The sequence below is a fragment of the Coloeus monedula genome (genome assembly GCF_965178545.1).
Source record: "Coloeus monedula genome assembly, chromosome: Z".
NCBI classification, from domain to species: Eukaryota; Metazoa; Chordata; class Aves; order Passeriformes; family Corvidae; genus Coloeus; species Coloeus monedula.
This window is the reverse complement of record NC_138822.1, coordinates 67418673-67438712: the sequence shown is the minus strand read 5'-3', so window position 1 is coordinate 67438712 and position 20040 is coordinate 67418673. Positions and strand designations below refer to the sequence as shown.

The following is a 20040-nucleotide window of genomic DNA, read 5'->3' as shown; positions in this document are numbered from 1 at the left end:
AGCTTTTGATGAAAGGAACATATCATAGTACATTACACTTAAGTCTTACTCCTTACCCTTTTCCTCTTCTTGACTGCATCACACTTGAGGAATGTACACAGGGCAACCAGATTATACCAAATTACACAATCATTTAGGTTGGAAGAGACCATCGAGTCCAATCATATACTTGTCACTGCTAAATCCACTCCTGAACTATGTCCCTGAAAGCCACATCTAGACCTTTTCTGAACACTTCCAGGGATGGTAACTCTAAATGGTAATTTCCCTTGGCCAATCCTTGACAATTCTTTCCAGGAAGAAATTTTTCCTCTCATCCAATGTAAACCGTCCCTGGCACATCTTGAGGCCATTTCCTCTCATCCTGATGCTTGTTACTTGGGAGAATAGACTGACCCTGACCTTACTACAACCTCCTTTCAGGTAACTGTAGAGTGATAATGTCACTTCTGAGCCTTCTTTCCTCCAGGCTGAACAATCCCAGCTTCCTCAGCTGTTTCTTTTAACACTTGTGCTCCAGATCCTTCCCCAGCTGTGTTGCTCTTCTCTGGACATGCTCTGCTCAACCCCTCAAGGTCCTTCATGGGGAGAGGGGCCCAAAAACAGGATTCAAGGTAAGGCTTCACCAGTGACAAATACAGGTGGACAGTCACTGGTCCTGCTGGCCACACTATTGCTGATCCAGGCCAGAATGCCACTGGCCTTCTTGGACACCTGGGCATACTCTGGCTCATGTCCAGCTGCTGTCACCAGCATCCCCAGGTCCTTCCTCACTGTGCAGTTTCCAGCCACTCTGTCCCAGCCTGTGGCCCTGCCTGGGGCTGTTGCAGCCCAACTGCAGGTACAGTAAATTCTAAAGAACATCCCAGCATGATACAGTTTTCACCCAAGCTTTAAATGACATTTAGATCACTCATGTTGCACATGCATGGAAAGACAAAAATTCATGAATGTTCTGTATGTCACATGTGCAGAATAAAATTCAAAATAAACATTCTGTACTGTGACAGGAAGGACAGCAGAAAAGTCCACAAAGACATGAAAAGCCCACTGTACTCAGACTGTGCCAAAAAATACCTAGATCACAGCCTTCATGAACAGGCCAGATAAACTTCCTTGGGTGGCCATGTAAGACATAAGGAAATGAAGGTGAATGCTCTGAACTGCAACAGAGGGAACTGCAGTTCGACAGATGGCAGGGTTACAGCAGAATCATGGCAAGGGACTTCAGTGGTATTACCTCCATCCAGCTTGTGTCGCCAGTGATCCTATAGCGAATATTGAATTTCAGTGTCATCACAGCATCTGAAATCCAATTCTCCCAGGAAAGCTTCAGAACAGTAGGTAGTATTCCTGAGCTGACTGATACATTCTGTGGAGACAGTGGTTTAACTAGAAGAGAAGAAATTAAAGTCAACTCCACAGCTGTACTTGACCATGCCTTTAGAAGCTGGCACACTATGTTGCAGCACTACTACTAAAGCCTCTCAGGACCTGAAATGGCTGCTACTTTACACTATTTTCTAAAGCAGAACACTCAACACAAACTTGCTGTCTGAATTGTGATGGAATCTCACACCATCCCTTTGCCCAGCACAGTTCAAGTTCTAGTCAACAACACTTTTGCAGTGTTAATTTTTATAGTGAAGAAACATTAACATACCAATTCAGCAATAAGCACAGAAGCAGCAAGTAATGTTCTATTAGAGCCTTAAGGGGCATATAGTTACCAATGTCAATGGGATCAACAACAAGACGATCAGATTCAGCCTTCCCAAGTGCATTTGCTGCTTCTACCCAGATCTCCGTGTTAACAAAGAACTGAATATCAGTAATGGTGCAAGAATTGTTTACACCTTTCGGTATACAGTCAGGAAAGACCTCTTCTGGCCTAAATAAAAGAGAAGGAAAAAACAAGATACAAAGCAGTAAGTTTGGTTTCCTTTAGAGAATATTTTAAGGTAGATCAGACTAATCAATCAGTTTATCTTGCATGTTTAACTTTGTAAGCAGAGAGAGAGGAAGAAGTGGGAATGGCTTGTTCAGCCACAAACACGTGATTGCATTAGAATTGAACCAAACAAAATCTCTTGACTTCCAGTCACATATCTTCAAAAGCACAAGTTACATCACTGTAATTAAATTTGTATAAAAACCTGACTTGGCTTAAAAAAAAAAAAAGAAGATCAAGAACTGATACAATTAATCAAAAGCAACATGGCCAGTAATGAGAATGCATTAGAAAATGTAGTCAGTGCTACCCACATACCTTTCAAGAGTACAGTGTTAGAGGTGCAATACATAATTTCTATTCACCATCTTCTGCTACACTAACACCAGATAGCTCTAGGGGCATCAGGAAATGTGCAAAGCATTAACATTTTATACCTGTACATACTTCCTACTACAACTGTTACCAAAACACTTTAGCAGAATGGGGTAGCTGGAAAGTTGTAGGCAATCATTCCTGCTCCCAGAGCAGAGCAACAATCCTGTTCACTCCACTTTAAACTATGAGAGACCCTCCAAAGAGTTTGGAAAGTAACTTAACTTACTTTCACAGGAGAAATACTTTGCTGAAGCTTTCATGTTAAGATTAACTCAGAATAGTGTTTGTCCACAGTTCCTATGAAGTGCAGAGTAGGTAACACCTCCGCAAAATTCAGTCATTTTATATTAGTTTCTCTACTTAGAATCATAGAATGGTTTGGATTGAAATGGACCTTTAAAAGTCATCTAGTCTGATCCTCCTGCAATAAGCAGGGACATCTACTTGTTTAGAATGGGATAGAACTGTCAACCTAGAAAAGTGTAAAAATTTGGGTACATCCCCCTATTTTTAGATGTATTGTACTCAAGCCACACTAACCATGTACTTGAATAATAGAAAAATATGAGATTCTTGTTACTCCAAAACAAGTTCAGCACCAAAACTTCAGGTCTGACTTAGAATTACTTTGAATGCCAACTTCTTTAACTCTTCCTTTCCCCCGCAAACCACAGACAGCAATGCTTCAGAAAACTGGACTTATGGAAAGAACTCCTCCAAGGTATCAGGAATTTCAAGGAATGTTGGTTTAGCACAAAAAATATTCTTCAGAATTATTTAGATATTCTGTGTAGCGCTACTTACCAGCTGTATCTCAACCTGAACTCAGTATCCAGGAATGTATGCCTTCCAGGGTTCCAGGTACAAGTCATAACATATGTGAACCTTGATATCTGATGCACAATGCAACTTAAATTCTTGGGCTTCTCTGGGGCCACTGTACAGAAAGAGTCAGCAGTAATTAATCTGTACACACATTTCAGTCCAGCAAGAATCATTTTACGTGTCCCACTTAAAGGGGGATTTCTGTGAACACTTAAAGACTGATTTCTGTGAACATTGGAAGCATTTAATTAATTTTTTTTCTAAAGGATGCAGCACAAAGTTGTGGATACCATCCTGCAATCAAAGCAAAGAAACTTAAATAGTTACCCTGACAAACAGTAGGCTGTATAAGGAATAAGCACCTACTAGTAAGGAACAAGAAAGATTTCTCATTCTGAGACAGAAAACCTTATATTAACCATCTCTCAACTAAATATATTTTAATTCACACAGAAGAAAAATAAATTAATAACTACTACTGAATTGGCATATGGTGACTTTGCCAGTAACTGGAGCTCTAAAGGCAATTTGATAGGTCTGCTCTCCCCCAGCTGAGGTATGGAAGAAGTTTGAGCTGCAAACCCACACAAGAAAGCTTAGGGATCTTCATCAATGCACTGTAGTGTGTAAGGAACGTCTTCAGAATGCAGCTTAACTATTTTCTTTCCCTTTTAAATTATAGCACACACAGAGTTTGCTTCTACTTCCTATATCACCACTATTTACAACAGTATAATGTACTTAGAGAATCTTATTTTTTTCAATCAGAGTGCTAGTTTCAATGGAACAACCTTATGAAGCTTATTTCTTTCTTCTTTCTTAATTGTATTCTTCTCAAACCTGTTTCTAACCTCATTATTTATTTTAACTGAAGTATCAAAATACAACAGCTTTAAATACAAATGCATCTCAAGACTCGTAACATGAATTAAAAATGCAGAATGTCATCTGTACTGTCATTCCATTTATAATCTTAGCATAATTTATCTGTCCTCACCTTTCCATATATTTTACCTCTTTAAAATATTTTTTATTTTATCTTTCCTGGTAAAATATTTACTCCTCAGAAGTTGAAATGGAAAACATTATTTTCCTGTGAAAGCATTTTGTAAGTCATGCTAAAAGCACATCATTTTACATTGTGAACTCAAGCTGGCCTTTTGCACGCAGACCATTCAGCAACTGCAATACCTTCTGCCATCACTAGGAGACAACATAATTCATCAGCCATGAAATGCAATATTTAGGACACTTCAACACCTGTCCTATTAGCAGGACACCAAGTAATTACAAAGTAGCATATTAAGTTATTCACATGGCTTTCTCAAGACAGTCTGGTCTAAAAGAGCACTTTTGTAAGTAGCTAGAAGTATTTTTTTAGGTATGGAGGTAAAGTAATCCAAGTATGTTCCACCCTTAAGGCAATTCTGCTTAGCTTTAGTGGTACAGATGGACTAAATATTTCTCAGTCCATTAATGAAGAATACATTATTTTCAAAATGTTAGTATGACACCAGATGTATCACCTAGAAGTATTTCCTCCAATTCTGATACAGAAGCAAGAAGTAAGGAAAAGCTAATTTCCTACTATCTATTCAGTTAAATCCACATCTTAATTCTGTAATTCAAATCTGCCACTTCAACATCTCTGTTGTTCCATTTTTTTCCTATTTCAACACTGAAATACTCCAGACTACTTTCTATTTTTTAGGAAACTTTATTCAGTGCATATTTAACACCTGTGGTGGCATGTAATTTGACAATATTTTTACTCAATTATCCATGAACTGAGGGAATGAAAATAAGTACTTCAAGATATGCACACACTCTATTTGCATTTCCCATTTCTCAGAAGCAATTTTTTTAAGACCAGGGTAAAACAAAAAAAGGTACTCACAGCCTACTGTAACTGTAATTCCATAAATGTTCTGTTCAATCTGTCCATCTGCTAAAATGTTGCATGTCAGAGGAGTAGCTAGTGAAGAAGTGTCATTGAATGTGACACTGGAAACTGTTTTGTTTATTTCCCGATACTGTTCTTTAGGTACCACTCTATTTTTTATCTTCCAGATAATCTGATTGGCATAGATGTTGCCAAAGTCAAGACAACTCTCATTCAGAATGCATAATGCTGTGAAATTGGAACCAAGGGCCAGTACAGGCGACTCCGGGATGATGTGACCACATGACTGCACAAGTCCACCTGAAGCTAAAAAGAAAATTAATTTCACATTTATTAAAAACTACAGAGCATTCCCTAATCAATATTGCTGATACATCACTAGTGCAATGTTAAAAACACTATGTGTGTTCTAAGCAACATGTTCAGTAGTTATTAGACAATTAAAAAACTGAAATGCATTAGTAGACCACCAAAAAGAATTAAGGGGAAAAACCAGCGTAGTGTTCTTTAGGCTTTGCAAAAGCATTTTACAAAGCTAGAAAAGTTCTATTAATGAACAGAGGCACTTAGAGAGAGAAGTGAGTCAAGGGCTGCATGTTTATATCTTTTGAAGGAGGAAGTTATTATACTTGAGGTTACTCTTTTGATGAAAAAGTATTTTGATAATAAAGTATAAAGAAGCATATTTCTTAAGAAAGTTATCACAGGAAAACTGGGGTAACTGTGCACCTTTGTTGTGGTGAACTAGTGTTAGAAGACCAGGTGTGTCTATCCTAACATACCTTGCTTTCTATCTCCATCCAACAAGTAACTAGACAAAAAGCAAGTAGGTGCTTCAAACATCTGATTTAACAAATTCTGCATCCTCTTGTATTTGAGACACAGAACTCTTACCGTCAGGAGAACAAATATTCAACACCAGATAGAAGCCACAGGCCACCCAGCTCCACCTAGAAAACATGCTGCACAGAATCTCTGTAACAAGAGAAAAAATATATTCTTAAATTTAAACTATTACTCTTTACTTTAGATCAATGTCAAATTCAGATTTGTATTTGCTCTAAGATAACTTCTCACACATGCACATTAAATTTCATGGAAGTGTTTCTATCTTCTCACATTAGAATGGGCATGTTGTTTATATTTTCATCACTGCTAATCTAGACAAAATCAAATATCTACTTAACAAAACTGAGGCTGTTTAAAGCTGCTTTAATTGCAAGTTTAAGAAATGTTATCAGCTTTAGGTTTCCACATTGTAATATGAAAACAAACTTCACTGGTAATTCTGTTGGAATACAGAGCATAACACTGTGGTTCAGGTTTTAAAACATAACCCTATGAAATTGATTATGGTTATCATACTTAACCTAACTTTCAAGGGCACTGATATAAAAGCTTCAGACAAGGTTCAGAACAACTCACCACAGAACTGTCTGTCTCATTCACAAGAGTAGCTTAAAATACATTCAGGAATTACGAAGCACAAAGCTTCCATATCAAGAACTGTTGTCTACTATAAAAAGAGCACTAATTAATTCCTCAAAACTTTACAAGGGAGCTTCCAATTCCCCAAAAGCTGGAGCACATTTTATAACATAATATTAATTTCTGTATTGCAACAGAGCTCACTTGTTCTCAAGTTTTGATATTTCCAGAATACACTTTAGAGAAACTGAAGCATTCACATAGCTGCTTCCACCCCCATTGTTCTGAAGCCACTAAGTCTGTTCTGGTTTTCTCAACTTGCAGTTTTAAAGCAGCCCTAAACTACTAAAAGCAAGTGACCATTCTCTACTAAGCATATGAGCTATATTATTTTTAGCTACATTTACGCATCTTTACAGGAACAAGTACATTGGCTTAGTAAAATAAGGCATTTAGTTCACAAGCTGATTTCTAGAAGCGGACTTTATTCTATTTTTACACCTAGAAACTAAACATAGGCTCTTTAGGTTTACTAAAATTTGAGATGAGATGGCCTACAGCAACACTGTTTCTGAAGTCTTGTTTTCCACTAACCTTCTTTGGAAGCTAGTATTCTGAGCTTTACCCTATAAAAGGAAACTCAGTAAAAATTTTAAAGGAATTCACAATATTCCCTAGACAGGAAAATTAATAAGCTACACTTATTATTATCAGAAGAAAAATAAACTGCAATTTATGACAGTAAACATGCCTTTGCTTTGATTGCATGTAATTTACTTAATAATAGTGACAGAAGGACACAAGGTATTTCACATAAATAAGTAAAACTAGACACACATTTACGCATGAATCACTACCAAGCCAGAATCTCATTCCTTACACATCAACACAACTAAGCCATTTTTTCTTTACAAATCAAGATAAACAGTGTAACGTAAAGAAAATCTCTATTCACAGGAACAACAACTAAATGAAAGCAGATCTCAAATATTTACAGCAGAGTCCTCGTAGGGTTCACCAATCTAGATGTCTTTCAGTCAGAATTAAAATAAAAGCCATCAGAATCACCCAGCAGTATCTTTATTTGCATCTATACTTGTGAGTTCATTACTCAAAGCCCACCAAAATCTCCTGTATAGAAACCTTACAGTAGAAACATTGCTGATTGAAAGACTTGACAAACATATTAACAAAGGCACTGGAAGTTTGTAGGTTTGTTTTTTGACTAAATAACAAGTAATTTATCATCAGACCGTAGCTATATGGCATTGACAATCAAAAAGCTATTAATTTTTTCTATATTCTAGTCAAGTAGTCTCACAGGGCTGGATATAAAAACCATTATTGCTTTAAATGCAATATGTATTTGGATATTTATTACAAGGGTAGAGCAAAACAACTATATCAATCGATTTTTGCTTATTTTGGATGTAAAGTGTCCAATATCTGAAAAATAAGGTTTCTACCCACTCATTAATTTCTGCATTTAAAAATCCCAACTAGCTTCACAGATTTTTATAAATTTTTTATAAGTTTGCATGGTGAATACAACCAAATTCTAAAGAGTATTCTCTTTTAGTTTAAATCACTAAAGAAAACCAGGACATAGAGATCTACTTTAATGACCTGACTTATGCTAACGCTTACCAGAATACTGCTTGTTAACCAGAGCCTGTTGAGCTCTACTACAGATAGACCTTAGGATCTGTCAGATAGACCTTAGGATCTGACCTGTTAATCAAGACTAATATAAAATTTATTTAGTCAGAACAACCTGAGTTGCAGAAGATCTGAAATTCATCAGAAGCCTGAGGGCAACTACAAGATAGGTGGAAAGAAGCAGAAGCTCCGCTTCACTGCTAATTGCCAAAAACTGCAAAGAATGGGGAAAAGAATGAAACAGATGTAAAAAGGAAAGTTTTTAAAATGTTGTTGAATTTTTCTCCCATTTGCTATCATGATTCATGCCACCTCAGAGTAACAGGAGTGACACCTAAGCTAACTATTACATCATTACAAAGTTACTGGTTTTCTTTTGGGACATTAATTATGAAAGTCAAACAGCATTTCCACAAAACTATCCACTGATTTTCATAGCAGCAGTTATTAAGTATGGCTCAGGTTAGTAAAAAAAAAAATACTGCAAAGCAACTGAAAGAATAAACAAATAAAAAGCAATAACCAATAAAAGTAAGCAATAATGCATCATTATCATGTATTTTGTCCTAAAGTATGATTTTTCCCACTGGAACTTAAAATTAAATTACTATATTTTCAAATAAATGCCATTTCTATATTCAACTGTCTTCCAGACTTGAAAACAACATTTCAGTTGTTCAGAGCAGATTAATTTACAAATAAAGAGACTGAAGTCCAAATCTCTACTACTTTGGAAAGTTTAGCAACTGTTTTGAGGCAGCAGTGAAGCCCTCCACAAATCATACTACTCAATTCCACTGCAGTAGGCTCCTGAAAGGCGAGAGGACAGAGCTTCATGCTCCATCACCTGCAAAGAAGAGTTAAGTGGAAAGCCCACCCACCTACACTATGGGAACAAAGCAGTTGAAACTATAGTGTCAAAACCATGCCACAATTCAGCATATATCTGCTTTAGGCTGTTCTGATGTATTTTACTTACCCCCATCCCCTGCTGATCAATGCAGTTTGAAGAAGATTGAAGCTACACACCTCCAAACCCACAAAGGGGCTATTACAATCCCTTCTAATGTGTGCTATTTTAAAAAACATTAGTGTCTCTGGCTTTTACAAGACTGATTCTTAATTGAAATTTAATTCTAGGGGAAAGATCCAGAGTTACACTAGACACTTCCATCCATCTTGCCTACATGAAAGCCATAAAAGAAATGAAAATAAAAACCAAAACGTGGGACTTAAACTGAACAAAAGCAGCCATACTTCATATTAGAATGAGGAAGATACTTCTATCCAAATTAGCATTTTCTTATCTGAGTGTGTAAAAATGCTCAGGTGAAGATAGTGCAGAAACACTGCATATAAGCTACACCAAACTTTAAAAGATAGTGCCATCATTCAACAGAAATGCTAAACACTAATTGTTCACCATTAACGATTTTAAGCCAGACTAAGCTGTTAGTCTAGACAACAGAAAACTCCATTTCTTTCAGTCACTATGCACAGCTCAACCCAAGTTTTATGCTTTACAGACTACTACAGTATATTAAGTATCTAAGGTGAAAGCTGAACCTGATGCTGAACTAACATAGCAGCTAGTCAGTTCAGATGCTTTTTATTAAAAACAAAACCAAAGAGCCAAACTAACACTTTTATCTATACTATGTAGTTGTTGTGAATCACTGAGTGAAGAGGCAAGAGAGACAGAGAAAGAAGCTGACTTTAGAAGTTTGTCAGGTTATTCTCATAATGTAGCGGCAAAAGATCAAAATCCATCAAAATGCTACTGAATAAAACCAACATGGTCAATTTAGAATGCTGCTGGTGATGGTCCTTAACTCGCAGAAGAAAAATTACCTCAAAGAGGAAAAAAACTGTTAAAATGCTCTTATTATTTCCATAAAGACAGACTTATAAAACTCATGCCATAAGATCACCCCATTTAATCTCCAAACCAAAAGGGACTTCCATTATTCTTCATATCCTGCAGCCATTTTGAAAGGGAAGCACTAAGCCTTTATGCCTAACCCATAAACTGATGCTTCATGCAGTGTCCTATGAAAAGCTAATAACAATCCTAAAATCAAACCTTATATGCACAAAGTAGCAACAGTGTTGAGTTTTAAGATTAACCTGTGACTAACAGTTTGTGAAGAAGTATCAGGCTTTCACGCAAAACAGGTATCACTACATATTCTGAGCAAGAGAGAAATCTTAAAAAATAATCTTATATCGTAAATCATGAGATTTACCCCCAAAAGAATACAGGCATATGTCATATAATGAGTTATCTCTCCATTTCAGAGAAGTGGCAATTCCTGTCCAAGTGACCTACAAATCACAGTGTCAGTTTAAGAAACTATAGCTAAAATAACATGTACTTGCCAGCAAAGCCAGCTTGCAAGTCAGGAAGCACAGATAACACCACAACCACCACAGGAAGGTGTTCAGTCTATTAAGGCTCATCATCACATCAATCACAAGAGACCAAAGGTTGATGGAAAATGGATTTCCAGAAATTCCTCAAAAAATTAAAAGCTATGTTTACAGCTTCAAGTGGTAATCTCTCACTATAAATCCACACAGCTCAGGCAGCCAGAACCAGGGATGCTTCACAAAGCAGCTGCTGCTCGAGGTTTTATAACAAGCCAGACCATACTTAAAGCCATCTAAAAGCTGTAACTATCCTCAAGGAATTTTGATTACTCAAACATTAACTGCTTTCTAATTAAGCATATTTCATTTGCAAGCTTCCTTCCTTCCTCCAAGCTTCCTTCCTTCTTGGAAATATTTATGAGAGTCACAAAACACCAGACACCTCTAGGGGAAGCACATGAAAATATTACTCAACATTATATGAACAGAATATTCTGAAATACATTTTCTTATTTAAAATTGGTACATACAAATGGCATCTCTATCTCTTTCACCATCTAAACAAGTAATTTCTCTACATTACTTATTCCTCTGCCTCTAGAAGGAGGCTTAACCCTAGAGTTTTAGTAGAGCCCTCAGAATAAAAAGTAAAGAGAAAAAAAGGAAAGAAAGAAAGGTTCACAGATTAAAATTACTGAAATACCTAATTAGAGACACCAAATACTTGTTTGCAATAACTGAGTTCTTTCTGGTACCTTCTTAAAACCATAAATCACTTTCTCTGAAATACTTCAGAATTTTCTCACCGGTAGAAAGTAGTTTCAGTCCAAAAATCAAATTAATTTGTACAACTGAATGTCTTAGCACTTCATGTTCTCATTTTGCAGTCAAACCTTCCAAACTGATCACAAGCACTGCTGCTTCTCTAATCTAGACAGTTGTTGCTAATACAAGAATAACAGATGAAAAAAATGGCCAAAAAGTTCATTTAATTTCATATAATTGTGCTAGTGCTAATCCTCCAGACAAGCAGCACAGGAAACAGTGTATCTCCATTTGGTGTACTCGCTTATAAATGTGCATGTATCTTTCCCCTCAGCCAAAAATATTTATCTATTGACTTTACCTGAAGCACCGTATTTCTAGACATACAAACGAGATCCAAATAATTACTTTGAATGCTCAACTTCTAGGAAGTAACATCAAATTTTCATCATCCCCACTTACATTCTTATTGTGCTACACCAACATATGGATAAAAAAATCTGTTAAGTTCAGAAGTTACATGCTTTCAACCGTATATTTTACATAACTATTCTTCTGAAAATAACAGTATACAGGAAGTATAACCGTTATATTTTTATAGAAAAGAGAAAGAAAAAGACCTTAACCCCAATAGTATCCAACCTTTTCAGGTTGTGGACTTCCTTGGCCCCTCCACCCCTCTGTGACAGGACAGATCGCTAACGACAGAACTACAACCCCATATAGTTCTACTACGAGGTTTCGCCTTCAGAATGGCTCAGTAGTAACAAGCAGCCACCAGCTGGCAAATCCCTAGTAAGCCTGAAACACGGAAGAAAACTGAGACTGGGAATTATTCCCCTCAATCCTGCCAACACACTTGGCAGACGGCTTTCCTTTGTGCCTCAGTTTCATCATCTGAGAGACTAAAATAATGATGCAGTCTTTTTTAGGGAAAGCATCAGAGCCCCACTACAGGGATGACTGGAAGTTACCAGACGGCCACTGTACCCGCTCCTCCCTAATTCCTCAGGGATTCCCCTCCAGAACTTGGACCAACAAAAGGACGAAGTATGCGTATCTTTCAGAGTAGCAGTTTTCTACCTTCTAATCTACAGGCAACAAGAACAGACCACTTGAGGTGACAGCAACAAAACGCAAATCTCTGCATCAAGGAAATGCCTGCCGGTGGCACAGCCACGCTTATCTGACAATCGAAAAAGCCCGAAAGACCCGAGGCCCGCGAGGGTCGCGACACCTTTGCCAACTCAGACGGCCAGCACTAACCACCACCGCTCCGGGGAAGAGAGCAGATAACCTTCAGCCTGACCCTCCGCGCCTCGCCGGGGACAGGGCTGCGGATGGGGCACCGCGGAGCGGCCCCGCGAGGGGCCCGGCACCCGCCGGCCCAGCAGCGAGTGGCCCCGGGAGAGGCCATGTTGCGCTCTGAGCGCCACCGCCGGGCAGCTCGGCCGGCGCCCGCGAGGGCAGGCTGGACGAGACGAGACACCGCCGCAGGGCACGGCTGGCGATCAGCCCCGGAACCGAGTGGCGCAAGGCTGCCGTCCACCCGCCCGCCCCGGCCCACCTCCCGGTCAGCCCTGGACGAACGCCCCGGTGCCCCCGCCCGCGGCACGCAGCCCAGAGAGAACGACGGCCCAGCACGACCCCCGCCGGCGGACGCCCCTCAGGGAGAGGATGCTGGGACGGTACAGGGGAAGGGGAACCCCGCACACGGACGCACCCCCGCAGCCCTTACCCAGCGCCGGCACCGCCCGCGCCCCGCGGCCGCTGTCCCTAAATACCGGCACCGCCGCCTCCCGCCATCGTGCCGCCGTCCCGCACGCGCGGCCCCGCGCCTGGTCACGCTCCCGCCCCGCCCCAGCCCCCGCGCGCCCCTCCCTCCTCCTCCAGCCACGCCGCCATTGGCCCACGGGGCCGGTGACGTGGCCGCAGAGGGGGCGCGGCTGCAGGAAGGGGCGGGGCTTCCCGTAACGCGGGGGCCGGTGGCAGGATCTGGGGGGCGCGGGGGGCGCGCGCGGGGGGCGGGAGCGGCGGCGGGGGGCCCTGAGGGAGGCGGTGCCCCTCCCCCGCGTCTCTCCATCTGTCAATCAGCCGTGCCCGACACCCCGCGCAGGGTTCTCCCTTCAAGGTGTGCTTTAGCTCTGGGCGGCAGCCGCGGGACGCCCGGCTGAGAGCTGGACCTCGCCCGGGCCGCCGGCGACCAGGCCTCTGGAAGGTTCTGCTGGCCCTTGACCGGCCGGGCCTGCGCGGGCGGCGCGGCGGGGGTGTTGTCCTGAGCAGGCCAGAGGAGCTAGCGGCCTTCCCGGCGTTTCGCAAGACTCCCTTGGGAGCACGGGCGGCTGGAGAATGCTCTTGTCAACAGCCGCGGTGTGAACAAAGCGCTGTGATCCAGAGCAGTCTCGATATTTCAGTCCCTGAAAATCAGTTAGGATTCCAGTCTCTGAAAAAGGTGTTCGTGGAAGGCTAGGTTTCTTAGGAATGGTCCTTAATATAGATCGTTAAGATCATCATGATCCAGCTTATCCTTGGACATTTCCGCATTCAATAACTGTGAGAAACTACTTTTGTAAATCAGACAAGAGTCATGTGCTCTAAGATGCCTTCTTCATTCCAGGTTAATTTTTTTCCCAGTTCATGAGTAAGAAAGAGCACATTTCAGTGCCACGCCACAAACTTGGTGCTGAGAGTGTCAAAGGAGGCTGTTCCTAGTCAGAAAAGTATCAGACATCACTGATGCAAGCCCGAGTGTCTTCCAGCCATATGTTTTAGGCTTTTGCCCCTTCTTAAATTATCTTTGGGCTCAAGTAGGATATGAGGTATATTACACTTTTAGTTACATCTTTAGAGGAGTGGGCAGATTGGCTAGATGAGAAAGACATCTAGTTCAATACCCTGTTTCCAGCACTGGCATGAGCAAACAGGCATGAGCTGCTAATAAGATTTAGAACTTTGGAAAAAGATAGTGGAAGGTAAACTACTTCTCATGTATTTAGTACCAGTCTCTGATTATGCTTGGTGTACTGTCTCGGATAGCTTAATATCCAACAAAAATACTGTTGTTAACTCTGAGAATATTGTATTATTTCTACGCAACAGAGTAAAGCTGGATAGACACTTTAAAATGGTCATTTGTCTGTACTTACATAATTTCCAGTAGCTATTTGTCTAACCTGCAGATTAACTTTATGTCCCTGCTCACAGCTGATGCTGTCTAGTGACCTTAGATGCTATCGATGCTGCTGTTTTCTCCCACTGGTGGTCTCTACACTCAATAGACTCAGTCCTTTCCATTTTCTCCTTCAGGACTTTTGGTGTTCAAACCTTTCTTAATGTATCAAGACAAATGACATCTGGGGAATAAGTTTCACAGTTTTTTTAGTATGATGAAAGCATTACAGTTTGTCACCTTTGCTTTCTCACCAGATTATGGTTAGTGTGTTTGTGTTTACATTGATTCCGGGTTGCAGTTTGAGATTGTACAAATACAAGTACAGTTTGATTGTATAATTGGTAGATTTCAGTCTGTAAGGGTATGCCTGCTTCAGCACCCTTAAAAAATTGGTGTTTGGCAACAAAACTTTAAGTGGAACTAGGCTCTAACTAGAAGGACCAAAAAAAAAATGTTTTTTCTCTTGTTTTAACATGTCTTCTGTCTCTTGTAAGATCACTCAAGTTCTGCTGCTAAATAGGCATTCCAGAAGTAGACTCTCCACTCTCCTCCCTCCCCCAGCCAACAAAAAGCTTCTTAGGACATTCTTATTCTGAAATCCTATAGCCTGAAGCGATTCCTGGTATATTGCCAGAACTTGTAGAACAACCCCCCACCTTCCTTCAAAACCAGTCCTGTGACAGGCTCCACTTACATATGACATGCATAGTAACTCTTCAAATAAGCAAGAGATCATGTACTTCACAGGCTATTTGTGGACTCAGTGTAAAACTATTTACACATTTCTGAAGCCGTGTAGGAAAACAAAATAATTTATTTGTAACTGTACTTAATTTTTCTGTATTGGCACAAAGTACTATTTATTCATTAACAATTTAGTTCCAAAAATCTGATTGTTCTCAGACACCAGCCATTTTCTGGCGCAAGCAGGTAAAAAGTTAATAGCATTACAACTGCCACTGGATAGAGTAGGACATTTGGGATCCCTGGTAAAGAAGAGAATTAAGCCATTCAAGCATGTTGTGAAGTGCTTTTTCTGCACATGGGTGATTTCCTGGAAAGACTCTTTAGTTTGATTTACTGCTTTATAGTCTTTCCTACTGAGACATGTTATATGGCTTTGTACTGTACTGCATATGCAGTATAGTACTGGTATATAGGTAATATAAACACCAGTTATTTAAACTTTCAAGTACAGAGAGAAATGAAAAATTCTGACCACATTTTAAAAATATTCCTGTCAGCTAGCATTTTAATCTGCACATTGAATAAAGCATTGTATGAAATGTTTATTTTATGCATTTAATAAAATGTTTGATCATATATTCCCTAAATATATGAGTCAAGAATGAAAGAAAGTTAATTGTCAGGAACTGGAAAGTCTTTGAGATCAATTCCCATCTGCTTATCTACACTGCAATTTGTATGCCGACACAGTGCTCAGATCAGGACTATCTAGGATATTTCCAAGCTCCCGTGATCACAGTTAGGATATAAGTAGGTGAAGCATGCCTTCACATCCTCTGCTTTCTCAGTCCCAGGAAGAAAGAGGTAGCCTGGGAGTGTAGAGATGAGCAATGACACTTGAAAAACATGTAGCTGTTGGCAAAGGTTCATAGCTGTTTGTCTGTGGGTGCAGAGCTATTTTTGGAGAAGCTGTTAGAGATTGCTGAGGAACAAACTTGTACCATTCTTTATGGATATTTTCAGGAGTTTTGTAACAAGTTGTGACAAAATTTGCAGTCTTTGCAAAATCCACCGAATCTTACAATAGGTGAGCCACAGAGAGGAAAAGATCTTTCTGGAATGTATTATCATCTCGGTATGAGGACATGGAGCATCCTATAGATGCATCAGGGGTGAAAAGTTTCCTTACTCTGACTACATGTGGCTTTTTTTTTTTTTTTGGTAATGCATCACTCTCAGAACAGGGATGTTGGGAAAGCTTCTCAAAGTAAAGGAGAAGCTGAACAACGACACCCTTTAATGGCAGTGTTCTGACCCATGCCAAGATATTTTCTGTGAGACAGCTGAATCACTATATAGAGCTATTTGCCTGGGAAGTTCAGTGAAACATCTGAGCCTCTTGCCAAAGTGACGATGTTATCTCAGCTTGTATCACTTCTCCTGAGCTTGAACTTAGGATCTCCAACATCTGACATTTTTTAACATGAAGAAGAGTCACTTTATTTTTTCTCCTGATAGTAGAGAGGACTAGTCCTTTGGCCTGAGTGGTCAGCACAGTAGCAGACTGTTGTGTTGAAGCCACAACAGGTCATGAAATAATGGTGAAGTCCTCTGAAGAGGTAGGGAGGAGACAGCAGCAAGGAAAAAAATGGCTAATGGAATTGTTGGAAATGATTTAGTGACAGTTGGGGCACTTCACAGACCTATGACTTACCAAACATGGGTAGCTCAGTGGCAGCAAAAAATGGGCTTGATAATTCATTACTTCCTCTTGAGGGAGATGGAAGCGTATTGCTTTTTTATGAGAGCAAGTAGGTGTTTGCAATTTGTGTGACAAATTAGTAAAGTTCACTGAGCCACAAGCAGCCATTATGGCAACCTTATATGTACAACTGGATGTTTGATGGCATCTCTTTACAAGGGAATGGATGATGCATATGGCAACAGGACTGACCTCCTCATTCTTTAGCATTGCTATGCCCTGTGAAAGGGCATAAAATCTGAGACTCTGGATGAGATCTTGCAAAATTCAGCCAGGGTCTGTAAAGCTTCATCAGGACTTCAGAACTTTAGGAGAATCTTGTGATCATTGGAAGAAGTTAGGAATGGGGATAGCTGACTCCACCACACTCCTCAGCTTTGGGTTGCTGAAGAGGGCTTGACCTAGTTATTTTGTTCTGATTCTCAAGAACAGGAATGGTAACACCATGAAGCTGCAGCAGAGTATATAGAATAGAAGGGAGATTGATTATAGCCCACTTTAAATTAATGGCACATCTAATGGAGCGGTGTGGAACCTAGCAATCTGCTTGTTTTTCTGTAGTGGAAATTGCAGAGCTAATGACATTTTAGACCTAGACTGGAAGCTTTGACTGATGCAACATGTTTCTAGGGGGTGTTTTTTATGAAAAGGTAGTGGGTATGATAATCAGAAAAAAAGTGATCTGGTCTTCGCTGGAGGAACAAGACCAAAAGTGAGACCAGAAAAAAGAAAACAAATATGAAATTTCAGCAAAGATAAAAATACTGTAGAGGATTAAGCTGATCAAACATGGAAAATGGTTAAGTCAGAGTGAGCAATACAGTTCACTGTGGAGAAATGCTAGTTCAGAGCTAAGGTGAGGTGAAGGTATTATGCTGCAGTCTCTTACACCACATGGGAGAGCTGCCCATTAATTTAGTATGCTTTTGGCAGCTGCTGAAGCTAAAATGCCTTTGGAGTAATTCTGCACACACAGACCAGAATGTGGATGTGTCCTAAAGGCAGAACTCTTGGACAGTGGGTAAGAAGACCCAACTAGGAGTAGCAAAAGATGATTAAAAAGAAGAAGATGACATCTCAGATTTACTGGAATTATTTTTCCTTCTTGGCTACAAAGACTTTCATGAGCAGTATAGCCAATAAAAAATACGCCAGAAAATATAAGTCAGTACTCTTTTGCCAAAGTAATGAACTATTTGCACAAAATAAAGTCATGTGTGAAGAACAACTGAGCTGGGCCTAATTATTTGGGCTGATAAAAGGCATGCTAGCAATAGAAAAAGGCATTCTGAAACCAAGGCTGCAGTTCAGTCTCTCTATTACAGGAAGCCAGTCTGTCTTATATCGGTGTAATTGTGGAATTCTTTCTGATGTCGACCTTTTAGAAAACACATGGGTGGCACTTTTGTCCTTTCCAGTGAGTGAGGGAACAGTTCTAGTCAGGCAAATTAGCACTGGCCATGCTTATCCAGGCTTTCCCTTGAGTTTTGGGCAGGCTGTAACAAGTTTGTAGTTGGTACAGAACAGTGCCATGGACGTGCCTTTTCAGGTTGTACGATGACTGGTGTACAAGGTGCAGAATCACAAATGGAGCTTGTGTTCTTGGTCCTCAGCTGCAGAGTGTAGCAGGGACAGCACAGGGGTGCCTGACTCTGTACAACACACTGTAGTTAATCCATTTAGCCTTAGCCTCTCCAGACTAAGTCTAAAACTTGTTTGTGGGAGGGCTGGTCTTAAGGAATGGAATGACTCTAAACACAAAGAGTGTGTATGAGTTAAGCTGTTGTTAGATATGTTGGCTTTCTGATATTACAGCTTGTGACTTCTCACAAGTAAAGGATAGTAGACATATTGAAGAAACAGTATATAGAGCTGACAGAGGAGAAATACGCTACAGGCAAACTACTGACAAATCCTTTTTGTATTTTTCCATGCTATACCTAGAGTTCTACACTATACCACTGAAATCAATACAGTGAGATACCACTTGATTGCCAGGAAGAGAGCTATCAGCAGTCATAGATAGGTAATTGTCTTAAAGTGACACGTTTTAAAAAAGAGGTCCTGACATCATTGTGCTTGAACTGTTAGAAAACACAAAAGGCCGAAGCCTGTTGCTACAAGTAAAGACTGTGGAATTTACAGGGAAGTACATTCTCATCACTAAAACTGAAACTAAGTTAGTATTAGATAACCCCTCCCTGCTGCCTTATAGTTAAATTGGCTAATGCTATTGAGAGCAATTAAGGATACACATGGTAAAATATATTCAGTCCTGAGTACTTTACTGATACAATCATCAAAATGAATGCTTCTGTGAAAAAGAATAACAACTTTGTATGATGAAGGAATGAAGAATTGAAAAAGCAGTGACGAAGTTCAACATGCCAGGTATATTTGTGTGTGAACGTCTAAGAGATGCAGGAAGGAATGTAGGAATTTTTACATGAAATTGAATAGAGCATAAAGTAAACAAAATAACAGAAGAGAATGAAGAGAATGAAGGAGAATATTGGCTTTTGATAATAATTTCTAATTGCTGAGATGTACTCTCTCTCTCTCCCTATATATATATTTATTTATAAATATGTAGTATAACTTCCATCAGCTACAAGACTAAATAATTTATATCTGAAGTGAAGAAGTACCTAGGAAAGTTAGGCGTTCACTAAAAAGTGAAAGAAATAGCAATGATTTGTATTAGTCAATTCATGTGACAACTTCATATATGGTACAAAGATACAAGTAAAGATGTTTGCCCTGTATGTTTTGCTGCCTCTGAAGATCTACTTTGTACTTTACATTTCTGGTCTCATTGATCTATCTTCTCATTTTCTTCTGCTACCCTACCATTTATTTACCATTCTTTACCATTTGTTAAGCGTTCTTCCTTTCTTTTATCTCCTTTTGCTTTTTTTGTCCTTTGCCATTGCCAAACTTACATTCATGTATTTTCCTGTTTTTTTCTGCTCCCTTTAGCATTACCTATTGTATTTACAACTTGTCCAGCATCAGTCTGTCAAAATAATTCCTTTTAAGAGTTATCTTAGGAGAAAGTTAATTGGCTAAAAGTATTTTTGTGCTCAATTTATACTATCACTCAGCTATATAACAAATCAAATTCTGCCAAAAATCTGAAA

The 20040-nt window shown here is 39.7% G+C and overlaps 1 protein-coding gene across 2 annotated transcripts in view; it reads right to left on the bottom strand.

Annotated features, from left to right (window-relative positions):
* The window catches only part of IL6ST (interleukin 6 cytokine family signal transducer), a 35206-nt gene extending 22091 nt beyond the window's left edge, over positions 1–13115 (bottom strand). For both annotated transcript variants that reach the window (XR_014227277.1, XM_082301471.1), the window contains exons 1-6: positions 13018–13115; positions 5952–6032; positions 5052–5363; positions 3134–3266; positions 1731–1891; positions 1241–1392 (exon numbers count right to left, since the gene is read on the bottom strand). Coding sequence is in view for 1 of the 2 variants with exons in the window: in XM_082301471.1 (XP_082157597.1) it covers positions 1241–1392; positions 1731–1891; positions 3134–3266; positions 5052–5363; positions 5952–6018 (825 nt within the window). In the remaining variant the exon portion in view is untranslated. The remainder of the gene's footprint in view (positions 1–1240; positions 1393–1730; positions 1892–3133; positions 3267–5051; positions 5364–5951; positions 6033–13017) is intronic.
* Between the last annotated feature and the right edge of the window lie 6925 nt (positions 13116–20040).